Here is an 18,669-nt window from a genome sequence, read left to right on the forward strand (position 1 = left end):
AATTTAAATTAAGAAAAACTAACATTGGAAAAACAAGAAGTTAATATAAAAAAACCGACAAATAATATTATAAATAAAATAAATTTATAAGACACAATCCGCGCGAAGCGCGGAAAAAATCTCTAGTATTTTATAAAGAGACCGCCGATGAGGTGACCACAAGCCAAGAGGAAAATTCTTACGAGAAAGATGTTTGCTTTTTTCCTTTCTGAGACTGTTATCTTCCAATCAATGAGGTCCCTTGCATTGACTTGACTTTTGGATTACTTGTTAGCTTTGACCCCTTGACTTTGTCTTAAACTCGGGTGTTGGATTTCAAATAATCTTTTCATATCAGTAGTCTCTTACGTTGTATTATTGCTAATTTTCCTTGTTTTTCATACATTTTTGTTTCTTAAGCCATCTATAATCAACACTTAAATAGCAGAGTCCTTCTTTTGGTCAAAAGCAAAAAATGCTTTCAACAAATATGAAAACGGAAACTTAATATAACGCGTATTTAGTAGTTATGTGTCCCATGCTGAGTAAACGATATTGACCCGGCCAACGACTTGTTTACGCTGGCATTAATACGACTTTGTACCAGTCACTCTTCTATACACCAAACAACTTGGTTTTGAGATAATATCTAATCCGACCAAGCCACACACAACCTCCCTGATCATCTTCACTACACGAACCAGCAGAGATGGTTCGCCGTCTTTGCGGTGGCTTCATGGCGTTACTGAAGATGTGTGGTGGTCATAACGCTTCTGAGGGAGATTTATCAGCCGAAGACGGTGGTGAAGACCGTGGCATCTTCTTTGATCTCCAAGAGCTTGAAATAGCGACTGACTCGTTCTCCGAGAAGAACCGACTCGGACATGGAGGGTTTGGTCCTGTCTACAAGGTAACTTATAAGACAATTCTGTTTTTGTTTCTTCTTTGACGAAAGTGATGTTTATTTGATACTAAGACATTGTGATATGTGAATAGGGATTGATGCCGAATGGTGAAGAAATAGCTGTGAAGAAGCTGTCGTTGAATTCGAGACAAGGGTCGAGAGAATTCATGAACGAGGTTAAGCTCTTACTTAGGATTCAACATAAGAACTTGGTTTCGTTGCTTGGTTGTTGCTTCCACGGTCCAGAAAAGATGCTGGTTTACGAGTATCTCCCTAACCGGAGTCTTGACTATTTTCTCTTTGGTACATCTCTTAATTTTCAATATTCTTCTTATGAAATGTCCGGAGAAACCAATATCAAGCCGTACTAAATCATTGGTTCTGTTCTGTTTGATTCATTCAGTTCAATCCGGTTTGGTTTAATCTTTAATTTCTCTGTAATTATTATCAGATAAAATCAATCCCGGTTTACTTGCCTGGTCCAACCGATGGCGAGTAATTATAGGCGTGGCAAGAGGACTGTTATATCTACACGAAGAAGCTCCGGTTCGAATAATCCACAGAGACATAAAAGCAAGCAACATTCTTCTAGACAATGACTTGAACCCGAAAATCTCTGATTTCGGTTTAGCCCGGTTATTCCCAGGCGATGGCACTCATACTAGTACCTTTAGAATCTCTGGTACCTAGTGAGTACACCACAATCTTTAGTACCTGAAATAAATGTGAATGTTGTTATATGTATGCATCATTAATTGAGCTTATAAGAGTGTGTTCATGTGCAGTGGTTACATGGCTCCTGAATATGCCTTGCACGGCCTATTATCGGTTAGATCAGATGTTTTCAGCTTTGGAGTCTTGGTTTTGGAGATAGTCAGTGGAAGAAAGAACCAAAATCCTCGTCTTGGACCGGAAATGGCCGATCTCTTGAGCTACGTAAGTCCTAATCATACCATGAACCGGTTTAGTTTTGCACAACCTAGACAACTTAACAAAGCTTGTCATAAAAGTTAGATTTTAATCTCATTATACTATACTAGAGGAAATAAGAACCGAACCTAATATCAATTTGTTATGTCCTTTTGGTTGGTAATCAGAACCGTGGACTGCTTAACCGGTCATTACTTCAAACTGGAGTTTATATATGTATGTATGACTGACTATACAGACGTGGAAGATGTACCAAGAAGGCAAAATTCTAGAATTGGTGGATCAATCTCTAGCAGGAGTATACAACCGCGACGAAGCAGCCACATGTTTCATTATAGGGTTACTCTGTTGCCAGCAAATCACATCAAACAGACCGGATATGAACACGGTTCATCAAATGTTGTCGAGCGATTCATTCGATATGCCTAAACCGGGTCGTCCTGGACTCCAAGGTCGTAGAGGAGGCGGCAATGCAAGTACCGGTACTGGTTCAAAAAGTTATGGATTAACCGGGAGCGAACCAAGCAGCTTCAAAAGTAGAAGTGGAGGACGAGCGTCTGGACCGAATAGCGTCGTTGAGGAGCACTCAAGGACGTCCATTTCCATGTCTTCCTTTGCCGAAGGCAGATGAATCTTAATTTTTTTTTAAGAATCTTTATTTTTGTAAATGCACCCTTGTTTACGTGTGGTGTATATATTTACATAAGAGGGTAATTATATATTATATATTATGTGTTTATGGATCTTATAGCGTTTTCATTAAAACAATTAATACTACTAGTTTAAGAATAATCAAGAGGATGATACACCGCTTTGGAGGCAAAGTGATGACAGATTCGCTAATCAGTTTTCCACAAAGAAGACATGGTTACATATGCGTCAGACACAACGAGATTGTTGTTGGAGCAAGGGTGTGTGGTTCTCTCAATTCACACTGAAATACTCGTTTCTAGTATAGGTAGCCATTAGAAATAGGTTGCAAACCTATGACAGGATGCAACTATGGAATGCTACAATAAAATACAGTGTGTGTTGTGTCAAGAAAATCAGGAGACTTGTCAGCACATGTTCTTTAGATGTAGATTCTCTGTAAAAATCTGGGAAACATTAGTTGGTGGAATCATGAAAGAAGCATTCACTCTTGACTGGAATGAGATTCTGGATATGATAGCTAATCCTAGAGGCACATTGACAGAAGCTTTCCTCATTCCGTATACGTTTCAAGCGCTGATTCATAGTATTTGAAGAGAGCGTAATGGTCGTAGACATGGTGAGCAACCAAAATATGAGAAGGTTCTGATCAAATGTGTGGATAGAACAATTCGACTTAAATTACTAGCAGTCAAGGGGAAGGGAAAAAAGTATCTTGAAGAAAGTCTGTGTGTATGGTTTGGTACAAGAACACAAAGCACCTTTCAGCCTGAAGTCTAAAGGGAATTATTTTCCTTTAAATTGTTCTTGTATTTGATTATTTGATTACAAATCAACATTAGAAGCACTTGATGTAAATATGTTTTTGATTGAATAAAATTTTACGTTCATTAAAAAAAAACTACATTATGGAGTCGTAGATTAATAGCGAGCTGTTTTAGACTAGCTAAGTAATAAATTTCTGTAAGTACCAGTAATTTCAACTTACCAAAGAGGAACAGTTTGGCACTAACCTACTGAAGGTCGTATGACTTTTATCATACTGTTTTGAGATGTTTGATAGTAAGTCAAGTTTCACAAGTAAACAAGTCTAGTAACCTATAAATTAAATGTGCTAAATCAATTTATTTATCCTATAACATGTAATTTTTTTTTTCATCAAAAACCTATAACAAGTATAATTTCTTTCATCCAAAACCAAAACTTATCAAGTCTTGTAGATGTGGTTTACCTTTTATTGGTTTCTAAATATTGGGTTTGTCATATGTATGTGTGTATATAGATGGCCCTAATAAAATTCAGATAACACACTAGCTTCCAATTCTGATGATCTTATATATATTTTAATTTATAGTTGGACTGCCATTACTAATTTACAAAACCGAACAGAAATAGAGTCGGATATTAATGATTCCTCCTCCAGCTCATCGTTAAGCATAAAGTATTAGTATATATTTTATGTAGATCTTATTGTGGTAGTATGCATCTTGCATTAATTTGGTTTTTGAAGTAGGTTGTTGCTTATGTGCCATCAGTTGCGTCTAAATTAAAGAATACTTTTACTTTTGTTTAGTCGAACCCTTTTAGGAATTAGGATATTTATCAATCAGAATACATTGAAGATCTTATAAAAGTAGGGTTCGTTGGCATTGGTCTTAGTTACCTTTAACTTCTTCTTTTTTTTGGGAAAGGACTCATTCTATTAATCTGGTACGTAAGTTAAAAAAGATTCAAGGGGTTACAAGGTTTGGCAAAACATGCATTCAAAACAATGACTGCTTTTTCCCTCACGTTATTGAATTTGCTATGTCAGTTTGTAGCTATACTAGCAAATAGCATTGCTCAAAATCAAAACTAGCTACAAGATAGGAACCTAACTCCAGAGTAAGAATCCTGAAGAAAAACGTTTTCAATCAGCCGTTAGAAGAAACTAATTAACATACGTAGCTAAACAGAAGACTTTGGAACCTAGATACACAATAACATAACTGCAGTTCAGTATCCATTACTAATTGAAATAAAAATATTTTGAGGTCTTAAGTTCTTCCCCCTTGAGAAGTTGCTTAAACAGAGCTCATAGGTCCCATTACCAAACAATGGCCCACTTTCTCTATTTGGATATATCCCCTGATAAATTTAAAGGACCCACTCCATTACAAAACATCCCCATAACTCACTTTCATTGGCCTTCCCTTTATTTTCTACTATTGTCTTTTTATCTTATTTTTTACATCCACTATTATAAGTCCAATTTGTTTATTATTTAAATTTTAAGAAAAAAAAACAAAAAATAAAAAAAACAGTGTCTATATATAAACATAATTACTCGAATGAAACAAGCAACTCCTCATTTTGAAAAAAAATAATATATCTTTAAAACATTGGAAACTCAAGTTATGGCAAATCTCTCTTCTGATCTTCAGACATACACAGTGGATGATCCCATAACTCAACTTGCAGAACTCAACAACACTCTTCATCAGTTCCAAACGATGTTTGCTCCTCCTTTCTCTTCTTCTCTGGATTCTCTCCTCTTTCATCATCATCAACATCAACCGTTACCAGATCATTTTCTCGGAAAATCTCCCGAGAATAACTTTCATCAAGGGGTTTTCATCCCTTCTAATATTCACAACAAAAATGACGACTCGTCTCTCGATTCCAAGAAGAGAAAAACACTAATGGCGTCCATGTCTACGTCGGAGAACAGTGTCTCTGATCAAACCTCTTCTGCTCAAGTTTCCATTAATGGAAATGTTCTGACCAAAAATGTATTTAACTAACCTCGAAACCCTAATTTCACATATCAACTATACTATCAATTTCATTTGTTCTAACCTTTTTTTTGTTCTTATTAAAATCTCAGAATTCGTCAAGGAGAGGGAAAAGGTTGAAGAATATAGAAGATAAGAAAGAGAGGGAAGTTGTTCATGTTAGAGCCAAAAGAGGTCAAGCCACTGATAGCCACAGCTTAGCAGAGCGGGTATAAGTTAATTACTATATTAAATGTATATTGATTAATTCGATACTGTTAACCGTAAATTGTATATTAGTGAAAAATTATGAGCTAATAGCTAGACTTTCATACTTATTGAATTTCAGGTTAGACGAGGGAAAATAAACGAGAGGTTGAAATGCTTGCAAGATATAGTCCCCGGATGTTACAAGGTAGTTATAAGAAATTTAAACCAAACTATTTTAATTTGTTTAGACTATAACAATTTATTGGTTTAACTATTTACTGATTATATGTTTGGTGATACAGGCAATGGGAATGGCCACGATGCTGGATGAGATAATTAATTACGTCCAGTCGTTACAAAATCAAGTCGAGGTATGAAGATTATGACAGTTTTTGTAATTATCTTAACTCCCTTCGTTTAACTACCTACTAATGCGTGTTCTTTTTTCTTAATGTGGAATCAGTTTTTATCTATGAAGCTTACAGCAGCGAGTTCTTACTATGACTTTAACTCAGAGGCTGATGCTGTTGATTCCATGCAGGTACAAAATCTCGAGTTTTAATTAATTCGTTTAGTAACTTCTTAATGTTTTATAGCATGTGGTTATTGTTAAACTATAGGGTTAAACTGAATTTTAATATTAAATAATTAATATTTGCAGAAGGCAAAGGCACGTGAGGCAGTAGAGATGGGGCAAGGGAGGGATGGGAATACTGTCTTCCATTCATCATCATGGACCCTTTGACTTTTGTTTTTTTCTCTCACTTTTTGTTGTCTTTCTAAGTTATCCTCTTTTGGATAAAAAATACTTAAAAGATTGATTTCAATAATTTGGATGCAAATGATATGTATACTGTGTAATGTCGACATTATGAATTTATTGCATAGAGAAGAGACTGCAATCAATTAGATTGGACAGTGACACATGTTCTATGGAGATCTTATTAAGTTTCTAACAGTACAAGTTTTCGGCATTAAATTGGTATTTTACTACTATATCTGAGCGTTCCATGTTTTGTAACTTTTTTTTTTTGAATTATCCATGTTTTGTAACTTGCACACTAACTTATAATACAAGTTTAAATTTAGTTGTCATGTTATATATGGCTTTTAAAATATAGATATCTGAAAAAATCTAAACCTTTAAAATGTTACATTGTGGTTTAAAGTACAAAAAATAAATATATTAAAAGGATTGTAACTGCCATAAAACTTAATCAGATCCAACCACTATTGTTTTGCAGTATGATTGGTCTATAAAAAAGTGTTTTGAAAATAGTATATACCTCAGCAATCACACTTTTAGAGAATGGGCATGGGTTATCACTTATATCGTTATGAGGAACGTTGTTTGTTTCGATATTGTTAGTTAATAATAAGATCAGACATATCTAAGTAGGGTTAGTTTAGTATACAATATTACATATGAACTGTTACTTTTTGAGTTGATTAAGTTAGTATAACATGAACGATGGATTATTTTTGAATTGTTATGTAGTATAAGCGTATGCCAAGCTATACTTCATATCATCAAATATAAATGTTTTTCCACTCCAACACATACTTTAAAACTTCAAAGTTTAGTACTTCAACTTTAAAAGTTTAAGTTTCATACTTATTACATCTAAATCCTTGTAATTATACATCACATAAACAATTTTAACAATTTTACTTTTATCACTTTAGTCCATAGAGTTTATATCTCATAAATATAAAATTTATTTTTCACAATAAAACTATACATACATTTTAAATATATATATATATATATATATATATTAGTATACGGAAATAGATTACATAGTCTTAACATCAAATTTACACATTACATTAATCAGATTTAATACAAATGATATCTTGTAATTTATGTCTAATTTGTTTTTATATTCTTTTATTATTCATATAATATTTTATTTTTTAATGTAGCATTTTATTAATTAATTTTATAGTTGTTTTAAAGTTTATAAATAAAATTAATTATGATTATATCTGAAATGTAAACCGTAATTTTTGAGGTTTCATGTAAAGTTTTACTACTAGAAATGAATAGCTTAAGACATTAACGAAATTCTGTAAAACTTCGAAAGTGAAACATGAATTGGAGATGTCATACGTTTACTGCTACCTCTATAAATCATTGTATATCTTCAAAAAAAAAGAAGTTGTAATCGATATCTTTTCTTTTAGTTGTTTCACGAAGATTAAAAAAAATTTAGCTTCTCTATGCATAAATATTAATTTTTATAGACTAGAATGAATATGTACCACACTATATATTAGATTATTTCTTTTGGCACCAACCACTATATACTTGCATGTAATATAATGACTTGTGTTAGTGTTAGTACATTTGTTATACTATTCTTGGCTATTTCCATATAACAGATTTCGTAATCTTATCTCAAATTCAGAACTGTATACAGGACTATCGAGTTATTAATTTATAAACCAAGACATGGAACATCATCAATAAAAACAAAAAAAATGAAATCATAATTTATAAAGTATATAGCCACCGCCTTGGCTAATTCTGTAACGTCTGGAACAAGAGTCATCAAAAGTATAGTGTTAGGACTTATGACAAATGAATAAGACAGAAATTTAGCAAATGCACAGTATAGATTTAGGGGAGCCCCTCCCCTTAAAATTAGTACTTGATTGACTCGGGGTCAAACAAAGACAAGCACAGATGATAAACTTGAACACCCACTGGATTTGGACCTGAGGGAGTTGACGAAACTACCCCTAAGTTGTTGCTATCTATAGAAAGATATGAATCATGTGATGCTGTGTGTCTCCAAAACGATACACAAAGACAAAGAGAGGTCTAATGCCGTCTGTGGAAGATTATGTGATTGTGGATTTCGAAGGAACGTGTTTAATCGTGGAGCAACCAAATATATTTTCTTCCTTTTAATTTGCGGAGTCTGTAATTATATAAACCTAGCTTTAATTTCATATTCACTGACTGACAAAAACAAAATTTCATATTCATTGAAATAAATAATTGCATGAGTGACGGTTCATACTTCATAGTTCATAGAATCTGATGGATGTTCCCTATTCATCATATGCATGATTGGGAAGAACAGAAAATTTAGATATTTATTTCAGTTAAAAAAAAATTGGATACTTATTACTACTTTTTAAGCATATCGAAAATTCTAAGCTACTACAGTTAGTGTTGTTGTTCTGTTAAAGTCCCAGTTCAAATATGAAAAAGTGTGAGTTGTAAATGAAGTTTTTCAATTACCTATAAAATAATATCCTTTTTGTATTTGACATTTTACAAATAATATTTCAAATTATATAATGTTTTAAATATTTTTGTAAAATATTTTAACTAATTATGTTATGATCTTATACAATTTTGTATTTTTATAATTTATTTTAGTTACATTTAGATAATAACTAATTATCATCCTAATTTTAACAGAAATACATAAAAATAAATTGTAAGACGATTGTGACATTAATAAAATTATAAAACTGAGTAAAATATAAAATTTTGCTGGTATATGTTCATTTATGTTTTACATATTTCACATCTCTTCTATATTACTTGAGAAACATTACAACTTATTTTTGTAGTTATGTGTCATCACTAGGATGATTCTTAAAATCATTAGAAAAATAGGTTGATCCATCTAATTATATAATAAATTTTTTATTAAACTAACCATAAATTCGTTATTAATGTTTTTTATTATTTCTTTAAATAAAAATTACGGAATTGCCTAATGTGGCTAAAATATATATATGACTAATATTGAATAATAAAAGTTTGATAAAAATTAATATATCTTCTATCATATTTGTTTAATTTTAAACTATTAAAATAAATTAAACAACCACATTAACTATATAATAAAATTTTTAATTTTTTTGTATACGTTATATTTTGAATTTTTAAAAACGACTACAAATTTCTAAAACTGTTAAAAGTCTTGCATTCAAATTTTGTGATCCATGGATTAATTTTTTTTGTTATGACAAGATACAAATTATTACAAAATAATATAAGTAAAATTCTAATTTAATTAATTATTAAAATTAAAAGATATATATATATATATATATATCATTTTAAATTAAAATATATATCATATAAAATACAGAAATATTTTAATTTCAAAATTTACTTTGAACAATTTTTTGATAAAAGCTTTGAACAAACATTGATAACTTAATTTTTTAAAATATATATATATATTAAAAATATACTATATATGTTAATATTATTTAAATTTAATTATATATCCTATCAAATAAAAAAGATTTATTGTTTGGATTAATAAAATTTATTTATATGTTCGTACCAATTTAATTATATATGTAATAGTTACAAAAATTTTAATTATTTAATATATATGTATTATTTTATAATATGTAAAATATATAATATATAAAATAATATATATATATATATATAATGTTTATTCTGCGCAAGGTGCGGATTTTAACCTAGTTACTTCTTATAATCTAGTACATGTGCTTCTAATACATTGTTTTGTTTATTATATTAGTATCAGTTTTCCTCTATTTCAATTGGATAAGTAAGTAGTCATATATAAATAGTGAAACATGTAAAGATAAAGCCTCAAAAAAGTGAGAGTGGAGTCCATTGCATGTGTTGCTCTCAAATTGGATGTGCCTTAGTTTAGGGCTTTAACGATGACTTTTGGTTAGTTTGAGGAGAAATTAATCGAAAGTACTAGATAAACTTGAACATAAAATAAGTAAAAAATCATTATTATATAACAATAATAACAAAAGAGAGAATAGATGCAATGCATGCATCCATGAAACTAGGGAGGAGGACAGCTTGAAATGGACCATTACTTGCCCTAAAAGAAAATGAAAATGTGTGGGTCTTCCTATTCATTTTCCATCTTATTGCAAATATTTTATATAAAACATTAAAATACCTAATTTTTAATAGTTCAATTGATTAGTTAGTGGATGATTGTTTCTTGTTCCACCAGGCTAATAGTCATGTTGAAAATGATACATATATATATATAGAAGAAAGAAACTTTCTTAATTATACAAAAATATAGTATGAGATCTTAGAGATTCTCTTTCATCATTTAAATACTAAACTAAAGTTTCATTATATTAAGCAACTATACAATTTATAATCCAATATATACTGTCCAAAAGGATGGTTTTGGGAAACAAATAAACATTTGGGACCAAAATAAATTCTATAAATAGAATTGGCGATCACATCATTTGGTGGCAGAAAACAAAGATGGGCAAGTTCAAGGATCCAAAAACATTGTGGGAACCACCAACCACCAACATTTTGGAAGTGGCCCAAGTTGAATGTGGAGGAGTTGTTGGCTCCTCAAATCTGTGAAGTCTATTCTAGTCTTAAGGCTTCACCCTTAAGACTTAACCCACAAAAATCTTCAAATCCCACTTTGTACATAATCTATACACTTTCTAATATTTTAACATATCTACTAGAGCAAGTGTGATTATAACAGTGTTTAACACCAGGACATGCTTCCACAATACATGTTTTATTTTTTAGTTATTTTTTTGGTGTCAATACAAGTTCACACTAAAGAGTTACTTTTCTTGTCAATAAGACTTGAAAGTCTGAATAAAACTGTAAACAGGACTTGGAAACTTTGAAAGTCGGAAGAAAGTTGTTACCAAACATAAAACATCAAAGTGAAAGAACACATAGTTTTCTCCAGGGGCTATTGACCAAAGCATTCAGTGATACATTGAAGAAAAAAATATTAGCTACTTCTTTTCCTTTTCTAAAAACGATCTTACACTTGACTCGGACCTTACATTCAAACCCCAAGCCTGTCTCTTCTAAGCTATAACACGGAGACCAAGCGACTGTGATGATGAACTTCACTGTCGGAGAACCTGTTGGAGCTGAAGGACTTGGTTTCTCTGTTCTGGTGGCAGTAAATTGATCTGCTCTGGGGTCAGGCTCATCACCTGTTGAAGCAATGCCTTCTCCATCTCCGCCGATATCTGAAAAAATAGAAAAAAAAAACAATCATCAACAAAAACAACACAAGCCTCTTAGAACTCTGCCCAAGGACATACAACTACAGCAATATGGAAATGTAAACTACCGGTGCAGGGCGAGGTGGTGGACCACCTCCAGGTCCAACTTGGCTTGGTGGAGGCACCGGTCCTAAGCCTGGGAGATGAGTAATGTTTGAGCTCTCTGATTGGCCAGCCATCCAAGAAGGACCTCTGTCTGCAGCCGTCGGCCCTCCTAATTGGTTATTATTGTAGTCTCCACGAAACTGACCTACACCCTGAAACAAAAGACAAGATACAAGCCGCAAAATTCAAAAGCATGACTATTACCTGCGCATTTTCCATTTAAGCTATTTATTGTTTAAAGCAAAAACGTTCAAACGCAATAGCGACTAGACACTAGATGACAATGAACAAAGATGAGAAGATAAAAATTTTCATATCTGATTAAGAACAGTGAATAATGTTGGAAAGAACCCTCATTAAAAGGTGATTAACGGAGCACAAAGACAAAGCAGCACGATTGCATAGTTAATCTGAAAAACAACCAAACATATCGCCTAATGGTACAAGACAGTAAAGAGTATAACTACCTGATATGGTGGCTGGCTAACGAGATGTGGCTGTCCCTGAGGGAATTGAGGTCCACCAGAAGCTGGGAGTCTATTGCCAGACTATGAATTGGTACAAATAACAAGCTTCCAGTCAGTCAAAAACATCAAATCACAATGATGGAAACAAGAGGGAAACGATAATAGCTCCTTAATGACTTACATGAAACATGGGTTGAGAATGATGCTGAGGAGGTGCGCCATGGTGCTGAAACCCAGCGTTGGGACCTGCCTGGGACGGCCCAAACTGATGATGATATGGTCTAGGCTGTTGTTGAGGACCCCCAACCGAGTGCATTGGTTGCTGTTGTTGCAACTGAGTGGAGGAGGCTGGTGTATCAAGATGATGAAAAGACTGTGGTTGGGATGTTGGATGATGAGGAACCGAGGGAGGCGCGGTTTGAACTTGAGAAGACTGTGGATGAGATAAAGAAGTGCCAGCAGGATTCAGACGCTGGGGATGCGAGAAACGAGGCTGCTGCGGTGGAGGAGGCATAGGCAGTGTGTGTTTTCTAATCGGGGCTTGTGGCTGCACCGTAGCAGCTGGCTCTTGTAAACCGACACCGGTTTGAAGAGAAGAGGTATGAGCTTGAACGGTTGGCTTTGGAGTGATAGATTGATGAGACTGTTGAGGAAGCTCAACTTTGGGAACCTAGATTGAACAGAGTTGTTAATGTAAAGTTTATGAAAAATGAAATTCTAAAAAAGGTTCATCAAGCAAATACCACTTGAGGAGGCTGAACCATTCCCAGCATGATTTGTGCCTAACATTCATCATCATCATCATCATCATTATAACAACAATGCTAAACCTAAATTATTCCAAACAAATCATTTAAGTATCGAAGCTGGGAATCAAAACCTGAAAAAGAGCCTTGGTTAAAAGAGGGTTCTGAATCAGAATCTCTCTCGCTTGTTCATGGTTTTGATCAATCAGCGCCTGCGTCATCAGATTCAATCAATCAAAAAAGATGTTAAAACTCGAGAGAGAGAGAGATGCAGCTGATTATCGGCGTGTAGAGAAAAGAGAGGAGAGAACCTTCATTTGGGACATGATACCGTAGAGCTGACTTTTCGTCATTCCGGCGAGATTCGCTGGTAAGACGCCGTCTCCGCCGATTTGCTTGCCCGCCATTGTCGTCGTCGGTAATCGCAACCGTGATAGTGTTCCCCGTCTGTTTTTTAACATAACAGTGCGTGAAAATAAGCCTGGGCCTCGCACAGTATGGGCTTTTAAACTGTTATCTCGACCTGATTCGCTTTACTTGTTTAGATTCGGCCCATTAATCATAATTTGTATTGTTTTTTTTAGTAAATAAAATACCAAAAAGATACCACTAACTTTTTTAAAAAAACTTGTTTAGTTACTTATATCTAAGGCTAACATTGGTGTTTTACTAAAAAAAAACACTGATTAAACTAAAAGTACTTGTAATAATTTTCAGATGTATATAAAAATATAACTTCAAACTAATCGATGATTCTATAAAACTAATTGATGATTTCTACAAACGGTACAGACCAAATCTAGTTCTGGATCAGTTTTATCTATCTGCATGCCTGAATCTATTTGAGTCTACTCTAGATTAGCTGATAACAAACATATTGGTTCGTGATACTTTTATACTAGATCGAGTCTTTGACTCTTTTCTAATTTTCACTCTACTTACATTTTAGAGGTTCTCAATGATTTTTAGCATTACAGATATAGTATATAGACATGCATTAGATGTGCATATTAAATATATGAAATTTATTCGACGAGCTTTATGTGTAGTGTACCATGTTAATTGAACACGTAACATGCACTTATCTATAGATCTGTAATATAAATATCTCTTTTCGAAAAGCAAAAGCCTTAACACAAGCTTACAATTACAAAGCGTGTGACACGGTTTTGGCCTCTTCACTTTCTTATTTCTGCACAAATCTTCTTTTTATTTTTGTTTCCATCCATAGTTTTCGTATAATTTATTTGTTTGATTATAATATAAATATACAATATTGATAGGATTCTTGCCTTTGTTAAGTAGGTACCCGTCATCGACTTTATTTTTAGAGAATTTGTACTCTCTACACACCACTTTTCTCCTATTTGCACTCCATACTCTATATCCCTCCAATTTTCTTCCCCCCAACATTACCATTTTCCCCCCATTCAATGATATCCCACCTTTGTTAGTATATTTAGCTAATTTACTCTTATTTTTATTCTTTCAGGTAAAAATCGAGTCTTCCACTACATTCACCCCACCATGTTCTGCCAGTTTAAGAATTTTTTTAATTAAAAACTATCAATTTCAACAAATTACCACATGACACCCAAGAAAGAGTGGTTTGATGAATTGATAGATATTTTTATCTAATCTTTTGATCTGATGATCATAGATTGATATTTATTTTTATATGTATATATGTGAAAAAATATATAAAGAAAAATAAATAAGTAATAGAACTATGCACATTTTAATATCTCAAATCTCGTAATGCAGAAAAATGGGATTGGTAAGAACTCAACAATCACATAATCATTTCACTTTTAGCAATTGCTAGATTTCCTATCAAAGCTATAATTCTAAACATTTTTGTTATCTAGTAATATATACGATACGAAGTGAGAGAGTTACCTTTAAACTTGGCATTTGGTATAATTTTAGCATGCTCGTTAAGAAATGAGTAGGCGTATAATTTTGTCCTTAAGGAAATTATAAGATTACAATATTATACATATATATATTTTTAAAATCATATTAATATGAAAAAGGTAGAGAAAAAAAGAAAGAGAGAAGCACTCAACTCAAACACTTTATAATATATTTTTTTTGGTAAAACCACAAACCTTGCTTTTGATTTTGTAGCTGAGGTCTCTCTCTCTCTCTCTCTCTCCATTTGATAGGAAGAAGAAGAAAGATAAAAAGATAAAGAAAGAGAGAAAAGAGATATAGTTAAAATGCAATGTTATACAAATGAAGAAGCACTAGCAAGCCTCTTCATCAATGTCTCAACCTCCTCCTTTCTCCTCCTCCTCCTTTTATACTCCGCCGTCTTGCTCCTCCTCAAGTTCTTCCACTTCATCGGTGGCTACCCTCTCCTCCAAAGGTCGCTATATATATTAACTTATACTTAACTTTAATCTATCATACACATACAAAAGTATGAATACTGAGAATATTTTAAAATATGCAAATATTATCTGGAGTAGATTCATATATTATTGTTTTCTGATTCTGGTAAAACAGTATTGATAGTAGCGCTCTTTATTATGCAGGAGTGAAGATGAATATGATTCGGCGGCGTGGCTTTCCGATGAAGAAGAAGAAGAGGAGGAGGAAGAAGGGGAAGAGTTCAAGATGTCTTGTAATACAAGTTACCACGTGGTAACTAGAGATCAAAAACAGAATCATTTGATAGCTGATATAGAAGATGATGGAGAGTCTTTAGTGTTTTACAATAATAACTACAAAAGTGTTACAAACAATCGGCACAAGGAGGAGTATATGAATGTTCATCAAACTCATGAACAAGAAGACGAAGATGATCAAGATTCCAACGTTTCTTCCGCAGATGAACACTTCTCCTCTGCTAATGTTTCTCCTTATCGCAGTGAATCATCAGTAGAAGAGGAAGACAACGGGGTTGAAGATCTTCATGACGTTCGTTATGATCATGATAATGATGAAGAAGAGATAGAAGGAGTGTCACAATACGACGTCGTTGAAGATTTGGTTCGTAAGCGACCAGATAGAAGTATTCGTGGTCCCTCTCCTCTCCAAAGTGGTTTGGTGTTCAATGACAAAAGCTACAATGGTATTATTTCTCTTCACATGTTTTCTTTATTAATTTTTCTTCACATGCAGATCGAAAGTTGTTTTCTTTACTTCTACAAGTAACCAGGATTAGCACAGTTTCATTGATTTTTACATAAAAATAAAATTACGGGAAAAGAGTTTTTATATTGGAATTTAGTTACTGGGTGATATTGGTATTTTTTTGTTAGAAGATAGTACTTATTAGTTCGTATTTGACTATATTCACGTAACGCCCCTTTTTGTAAAAACATTGTTTGTAATAAACAAAAAGTATACGAATGATATTCATCAAACAATTCAAAACGAACCGACGAAATATGAATTGGCCTATTACTTGTTATTTTAATTAGTTTATTATCTTTTTCACGTTTGAGTTCACCAATGACATTCGTCTATGTGTTTGTTTACAACCGTGAAATTATAATAGTACATGTATTGACGTTCTCTTTAACCCGTTGAGCTAATCTTGATTCGATTTGTTTGCAGGAGGGTATGTCTCTAATGGAGGAATCAAGAATGATGTCGTGGAGATACATCCATCAATGGGATTTGCCACGAGAGAGATCAAAACAGAGGAAGTGTTAGAGGAAGAAGAAGAAGAAGAGAGAGGAAAGATATTTGGAGAATCATGTACGAATGGGTCAACGTCAAAAAGTTCATCGGAATGGAGAAACTCTCTGAAGACCGACGATCCTTTTTCCTCCTCCTCTCGTCGGAGTTGCCCAAAATGGGAATCTTACACCGTCTTCCAAAAATACGATGAAGAAATGACTTTTCTCACTAGAATCTCTGCTCAAAAGCTTCAAGAATCAGGTGAAAGACCATAAATCTTATGCATACTAATAATAGAAATGATTATAGAACCATCATTAAACTTTTCTCACTAGGATCTTGCATGCAAAGTGATCAATACTGATTTTGTTCGAGTTTTTCTGTTTTTGGGTTGAAAAATAAAACAATAGGCAAATTATAAAACAAATTTTAAAGAAGTATTGAAAGTTAAAAAAAAAAAAAAACTTTAAAGAACTAAAAGTTTATGAGTCGGTTTATGAAAATCAGGTTTCAATCTTATAATATAGAAATAAATACTGAAGTTTCAGTTCGATGCTGTGACAAAAAAAAAACTGCAACATCACATATTAGCTAGAGTGCATGTAACTCAATCCTATAATTATAAAACGACTACAATTTTTTTTTTTTTTTGACAGAAACGTTGAAGTCAATCATGGTAGAGCCAAGATCGATCTCAGAGAGGATCGTTCACAAGTTATCATCAAACGTACACAAGAGAAAGCAACAAAACACAAGTAGTAACGCGCCAAGACCAAATCCATACGTGGAACTAGAATCAGCTTACGTTGCACAGATATGCATAACATGGGAAGCTCTAAGTTGGAACTACAAAAGCTTCGAGAGAAAAAGATCATCCACGCAGCGAATCAGCTTCAACGACATCGGATGTCCCGCAGCAATCGCGGACCAGTTCCGTACGTTTCATATTCTATTACAAAGATACGTCGAGAACGAGCCTTATGAAAATGGAAGGAGACCTGAGATATATGCTCGAATGCGAACTCTTGCTCCCAAGCTGCTTCTTGTTCCTGAATATCATGGTACGTTATTATTTAAGGGTAAAAAAAGAATTATTAAAGGGTATGTTTGTTAATACGGTAGTTACTCGAGGATAAAATCAGCAATGGCTTTAATTATTTAGATTACGAGGAGGAAGAAGAGAAAGAAGAGGAAGAGGAGGGTTTCAAGTCGAGGATAACGTCAGCTGCGTTCTTGATGATAATGGAGGAGTGCATAAGAACATTCATGAACTTTCTCAAAGCTGATAAAGAGAAGCCTTGTCAAAAGATCATCAAAGCCTTCTTTGGCAGAACTAAACGAGGCTCTGTTGATCCAACCCTTGTCCATCTAATGAAGAAAGTCAACACAAAGGTCAGTGTTTCAACCACTTTCAACTTATATTTTTACTACTACTTTAAAACCCACCATACATATTTAAAGTATATATTATTATTTGTCCAAAAAAAAAGTATATATTATTATTAGTGTTTAGTTTTATTTTATATATTATTACATAATGTGTTCTACTTTGTGTAAATGAGTCCAATATAAGCAGATTTATGCAAATTAGTCTTAATATTAACAACTTTATGCTATTTTGGGGGTATAATGAACAGAAAAAGACGAAGCTGAAAGAGATACGTAAAGGAGGAAAATACATGAAGAAGAAAAAGATGAGTATAGAGGAGGAAATGGAGATACTAATGGGACTAATAGACTTGAAAGTGGTGTCAAGAGTGTTGAGGATGAATGAAATGAATGAAGAGAAGTTGCATTGGTGTGAAGAGAAGATGAGCAAAGTTAAGATTATTCAAGATGGAAAGGCATTTCAAAGAGATTCGACTCCACTTTTCTTTCCTCCACATTGACCCCACTAGTTTAATCCATTCTCGTGAATATACCCTTTATTCTTTCCCCACTCACATCCTTTGGTTTTACACGTCATATTGGAGGAAATCTTTTAGACAAAACTACGAATAAAGAGCACCATAAAGTTTCAAATTTGAATAAATAGATAGGGGATATACTGTAGATTACTTTAGTTCCTTTTTACTTTCCTTTTTCTTTTCTTTGTTATGTATCTTTTTAACTTTTTGAAATAAAATTTCAGCCTTTATTAGGTATAAGGTGACTCATACACTCAAGGAATCACATAATTAGGTGTATATATATATATATACTTTGTGGAGATTATTAATTGTAGTTTTGGAGAATTCTGTGATTGGTAAAAACTA

At 33.1% G+C, this 18,669-nt stretch overlaps 4 protein-coding genes across 7 annotated transcripts; 3 read left to right on the top strand and 1 right to left on the bottom strand.

Moving 5' to 3' along the window:
* Positions 1-216: 216 nt before the first annotated feature.
* Positions 217-2,602, top strand: LOC103831858 (putative receptor-like protein kinase At4g00960). Its single transcript, XM_009107791.3, has 5 exons — positions 217-889; positions 976-1,186; positions 1,335-1,572; positions 1,669-1,819; positions 2,052-2,602. Exons 1-5 carry the CDS (start codon positions 689-691, stop codon positions 2,442-2,444), a joined length of 1,194 nt encoding a protein of 397 aa, XP_009106039.1. The 5' UTR covers positions 217-688; the 3' UTR covers positions 2,445-2,602.
* A 247-nt stretch (positions 2,603-2,849) lies between these two features.
* LOC103831859 (transcription factor BEE 3) lies at positions 2,850-6,360 on the top strand. Of its 2 annotated transcripts, none has more exons than XM_033275454.1 (6): positions 2,850-5,235; positions 5,331-5,447; positions 5,567-5,632; positions 5,730-5,798; positions 5,891-5,996; positions 6,089-6,360. In XM_033275454.1, exons 1-5 carry the CDS (start codon positions 4,861-4,863, stop codon positions 5,987-5,989), a joined length of 726 nt encoding a protein of 241 aa, XP_033131345.1. In that variant the 5' UTR covers positions 2,850-4,860; the 3' UTR covers positions 5,990-5,996; positions 6,089-6,360. The 2 variants fall into 2 exon arrangements, with proteins under 2 accessions (XP_033131345.1, XP_009106040.1); XM_009107792.3 differs by having other exon boundaries at positions 5,891-5,968.
* Positions 6,361-10,990: 4,630 nt separating this feature from the next.
* On the bottom strand, positions 10,991-13,268 carry LOC103831860 (cleavage stimulating factor 64). 3 transcript variants are annotated; one of them, XR_004449388.1, is made up of 8 exons: positions 13,093-13,268; positions 12,916-12,993; positions 12,779-12,817; positions 12,217-12,705; positions 12,036-12,116; positions 11,532-11,720; positions 11,147-11,427; positions 10,991-11,091 (listed from the first exon to the last, which is right to left on the bottom strand). XR_004449388.1 is itself a non-coding variant. In XM_009107793.3 (7 exons), exons 1-7 carry the CDS (start codon positions 13,240-13,242, stop codon positions 11,302-11,304), a joined length of 1,152 nt encoding a protein of 383 aa, XP_009106041.2. In that variant the 5' UTR covers positions 13,243-13,268; the 3' UTR covers positions 11,002-11,301. The 3 variants fall into 3 exon arrangements, 2 of the variants coding, with proteins under 2 accessions (XP_009106041.2, XP_033131343.1); XM_009107793.3 differs by having other exon boundaries at positions 11,002-11,427; XM_033275452.1 differs by having other exon boundaries at positions 11,002-11,427; positions 12,779-12,811; positions 13,093-13,255.
* Positions 13,269-14,355: 1,087 nt separating this feature from the next.
* Positions 14,356-18,561, top strand: LOC103831862. The gene is made up of 6 exons (XM_009107795.3): positions 14,356-15,152; positions 15,322-15,860; positions 16,349-16,675; positions 17,071-17,475; positions 17,577-17,806; positions 18,052-18,561. The coding sequence occupies exons 1-6, from the start codon at positions 15,004-15,006 to the stop codon at positions 18,301-18,303; spliced, it is 1,902 nt and encodes a 633-aa protein (XP_009106043.1). The 5' UTR covers positions 14,356-15,003; the 3' UTR covers positions 18,304-18,561.
* The last annotated feature ends 108 nt before the right edge of the window (positions 18,562-18,669 follow it).

This window comes from Brassica rapa, chromosome A07 (genome assembly GCF_000309985.2).
Source record: "Brassica rapa cultivar Chiifu-401-42 chromosome A07, CAAS_Brap_v3.01, whole genome shotgun sequence".
NCBI lineage: Eukaryota > Viridiplantae > Streptophyta > Magnoliopsida > Brassicales > Brassicaceae > Brassica > Brassica rapa.

Excerpts from the sequence above, each read along its gene's own strand:
- LOC103831859 (XM_009107792.3), top strand. The coding sequence starts at position 4,861 with ATGGCAAATCTCTCTTCTGATCTTCAGACATACACAGTGGATGATCCC. Across the intron at positions 5,236-5,330 it reads GAAATGTTCTGACCAAAAAT|AATTCGTCAAGGAGAGGGAA; the intron begins GTATTTAACTAA and ends TTAAAATCTCAG. Across the intron at positions 5,799-5,890 it reads CGTTACAAAATCAAGTCGAG|TTTTTATCTATGAAGCTTAC; the intron begins GTATGAAGATTA and ends ATGTGGAATCAG.
- LOC103831858 (XM_009107791.3), top strand. The coding sequence starts at position 689 with ATGGTTCGCCGTCTTTGCGGTGGCTTCATGGCGTTACTGAAGATGTGT. Across the intron at positions 1,187-1,334 it reads TCTTGACTATTTTCTCTTTG|ATAAAATCAATCCCGGTTTA; the intron begins GTACATCTCTTA and ends AATTATTATCAG. Across the intron at positions 1,820-2,051 it reads TGGCCGATCTCTTGAGCTAC|ACGTGGAAGATGTACCAAGA; the intron begins GTAAGTCCTAAT and ends CTGACTATACAG.
- LOC103831862 (XM_009107795.3), top strand. The coding sequence starts at position 15,004 with ATGCAATGTTATACAAATGAAGAAGCACTAGCAAGCCTCTTCATCAAT. Across the intron at positions 15,861-16,348 it reads CAATGACAAAAGCTACAATG|GAGGGTATGTCTCTAATGGA; the intron begins GTATTATTTCTC and ends ATTTGTTTGCAG. Across the intron at positions 16,676-17,070 it reads TCAAAAGCTTCAAGAATCAG|AAACGTTGAAGTCAATCATG; the intron begins GTGAAAGACCAT and ends TTTTTTTGACAG.
- LOC103831860 (XM_009107793.3), bottom strand. The coding sequence starts at position 13,242 with ATGTTAAAAAACAGACGGGGAACACTATCACGGTTGCGATTACCGACG. Across the intron at positions 11,721-12,035 it reads TTAGCCAGCCACCATATCAG|GGTGTAGGTCAGTTTCGTGG; the intron begins GTAGTTATACTC and ends CTTTTGTTTCAG. Across the intron at positions 11,428-11,531 it reads CACCACCTCGCCCTGCACCG|ATATCGGCGGAGATGGAGAA; the intron begins GTAGTTTACATT and ends CTATTTTTTCAG.